General features: G+C 70.8%; 1 protein-coding gene across 1 annotated transcript; it reads left to right on the top strand.

Annotated features, from left to right (window-relative positions):
* Nucleotides 1-170: 170 nt before the first annotated feature.
* MNEG_15830 (hypothetical protein) lies at nt 171-400 on the top strand (the record flags this gene model as incomplete). Its single annotated transcript, XM_014035699.1, has 1 exon — nt 171-400. A coding segment is annotated over one exon (230 nt), but the record flags the coding sequence as incomplete, so codon positions are not given.
* Between the last annotated feature and the right edge of the window lie 2,520 nt (nt 401-2,920).

Raw genomic sequence — 2,920 nt, 5'->3', positions numbered from 1 at the left:
GCCGCCGACGCCGCGGCGAGGGCGCGCGACGCGCCGCGCGCGCCGCGGGCCGCGGGCGCGCGTCACAGATGACCCGCCGGCGTTGGAGCAGGGCGCTGCGGCGCGCCTGCCGCGCCCCTCGTCACACCTTCGCGCACCCGCTCGCGCCGCCCCCTCCCGCGCCACCGCAGGGGACAAGTTGCTTGTCCTGGGCGGCTTTTCAGGCCAGGAGAGGGGCGACTGCCACACCTACGACGTCGCCGCCGCCCGCTGGCTCTGCCCCGCCGAGGGCGCCGCCGGCGCCGCGTGCGGCGGCTGCGCGGCGGCGATCCCGCCGCGGAGCGTGTTTGGGGCGGCGGTGCACGCGTGCGGCGGCGACGGGTGCGGGCACGCTGGGCACGTCGTCCTCTTCGGCGGCGAGGTGTGGTGCGCAGCGAAAGCTTGCAAACGCTCGTACTGCGAGGGATGAAGACCGCACTGTGCCTATCGGTTGCGCCAATTCCAGGGCATGGAAGGGACCTGTTTGCCCCAGCACCACACTCTGCGGCGGGCGCCTCGCTCCCGGCTCAGTGCGCGGCAGTGGGGCCGGTGGCGCCCAGCCCGAGCAGACGACCCCCGCAAGCCCTCTGCTGGCGTACGCCCCCCGGCCCCCCCGGCGCCCGCTCTGGTCTCATCCCGGACCCTCCCCTCCGCAGGTCGACCCCTCCACGCAGGGCCATGCAGGCGCCGGCGGCTTCAGCGACGAGGCGCGCGGCCCCGACCCTGCTTTTGCTTTCAGCGCCGACCCCTCCCTCGCCCGTCCCCGTCCCCGCCTGTGCTGCCGCGCGCTGCGTGCGCCGGCTGGCCGGTTTTTTTGCCCTGCATGCATCGCAGCCCAAGCACGCAGCTTCATTCCTGCCCGGGGACAGCCGCTGGCTGAAGGCGGGACCGACTCAAAAGCGCCCCCTCCGCTCGTTCGCAGGTGTTTTGCATCGCACTGGACGGGAGGGACGCCCACCCTCTGCATTCGGAGCCCCGGCCGGCCGCGGGCGCGGCGGCACCGTGCGCGCGGGGCTGGTTTGCGGCGGCGGCGGTGGGGGGGCGGCTGGTGGTGTCGGGCGGGGTCGATTGTGAGAACCGCAGGCTAGATGATGTGTGGGCGCTTGAGCACTGAGGCTCGGGAGGAGGTGCATGGGATCTCTGCGGAGTAATCTTGATTGGGCGCATGCTCGGCTTGCCGGCTGCACGATGGTGTCCACCTGGCACTGAGGTGGCAGCTGAGCCGAATGGTCCATTCGACGCTGGCCCGATGCCGGGCCCATGCCGGCAGGTGTGTGAGTGCACACGTGTCGGAGGGCCACAATCCGGTGCGCCACGTCTGCTTGTGCAAGGAGAGGGTGTCATGCGCGCAGGTCCAGGGGACGGCAGGGCCCTGCATGCGACTTGCTGCCATTGCTTGCCAACGCCAGCGCATGGACTGTCAATCGATGGCGTGCAAAAGGCCTTGCCCTACCATAGACCCCAAGATCTGGCCTGTTTTGCTCATCCAAAAGCATTTCTGAGATGATACAGGGCCACGGTGTCGTGCCACGCCCGCGTGATCACCCGGCCAACAGTAAGATCCAACACTGCAGCAGGCGGGCGACATCGCCTGGCGGGTGGAGGCGCCGCGCACACCGACGGGCAGCAAACAGAACAGCCCTGTTATCCACACAAAAACCTTGAGATACGGGTCACCGTATGCCTCATACGATATCGTTGGAGACAGCTGCACATCCACACAGCCTGCAGACAGTCTGAGGTCCCTGCTCGGCAGAATCTAGCCATGGGGCCCCCGGCTTCCCGCGAGGTGTGAAGATGCTATTTCGTATATTATTTCGCGCTCTGGGGCGAGCTGGAGGCTCCAGGGAGCTGCACATCAAGGACCCCTTGTGTGCAATGCTGCAGCAGCTGCTGGGCACTGCTGCACCACCCGAGACCCCCGTTTCCTATCCTCCGGGCCCCCGCTGCTTCTCACGCCTCCGTGACCGCGCCTGTAGGGGACGGGTGGCGCTGCGGGGTCGCGCGGCGCAGGCGACACCGCCAAGAAGCGCCGCCCTGCTGCCAACCCGCGCTTCGAGTACATGTACGGCTGCGATGGCTGCGGGTTTTCAGAGGTGTGTGCATTATCAGCGAGCACCAGGTCGCGCGGCTGCATGCTCATGCGATCGCAGCTCCCGAGCGTCTGTTGGTGGAGGCAACGCGATGTGCGGCGATGCGCACGCCGCGCGACCCCCGCGCGCCCCCGCCGCTCGCGATCCCTCCTCTCCCCGTCCCATTCGAATCCACCCCTGAGCGGCCCGCAACCTCGCCCGCGCGTAATGTCCCGCCGCGTCGCCCGCCGGTCGCTACGCAGGCCGGCTGCATGCGCTGCCGCCGCGCGCCGCGCGTGTCGCGGCCCAAAGCGCGCTGGGACCCGCAGCGCGGCATCCCCCAAACGCACATCCCAGAGGCCCCGACCTTCTATCCGACCGCCGAGGATTTTGCCAACCCCTTTGCATTCCTGAAAAGCATCGCCCCGAAAGCCGCCGCGGGCGGCATCGCGCTCATCGTGCCGCCCGAGGGCTGGGCGCCGACGAGCCGCCTGGTGGACCCGGCCACCGGGCAGCTGCGCAGCGACTTCGTGTTCAGCGCGCGCCGCCAGCCGACGCACCTGCTGTGTCGGCGGCACCCCACGGCGGACGGGGGACCCCCTGACGACGAGGATGAGAATGAGGAGAAGGACGGCGCGGAGGGTGAGGCGGGCGGCGCCAAGCTGGGCGGGGCTGCGGCCAACGGCGGCGGCGGCGCCAAGAGCCCGAGTGACAGGAAGCCTGCGGTCCCCGGCGGCCGCATGGGGCCCGCGGCGCCTGCGGGCGGCCGCATGGCCGCGGCCGGCGGCCGCATGGGCGCGGCGGCCGGCGGCGGCGGCGGCCGCATGGGC

Source organism: Monoraphidium neglectum (assembly GCF_000611645.1).
Source record: "Monoraphidium neglectum strain SAG 48.87 unplaced genomic scaffold scaffold05706, whole genome shotgun sequence".
Taxonomy (NCBI): domain Eukaryota; kingdom Viridiplantae; phylum Chlorophyta; class Chlorophyceae; order Sphaeropleales; family Selenastraceae; genus Monoraphidium; species Monoraphidium neglectum.
Note: the sequence above shows the minus strand (reverse complement) of the source record. Positions and strands in the feature narration are given on the sequence as shown.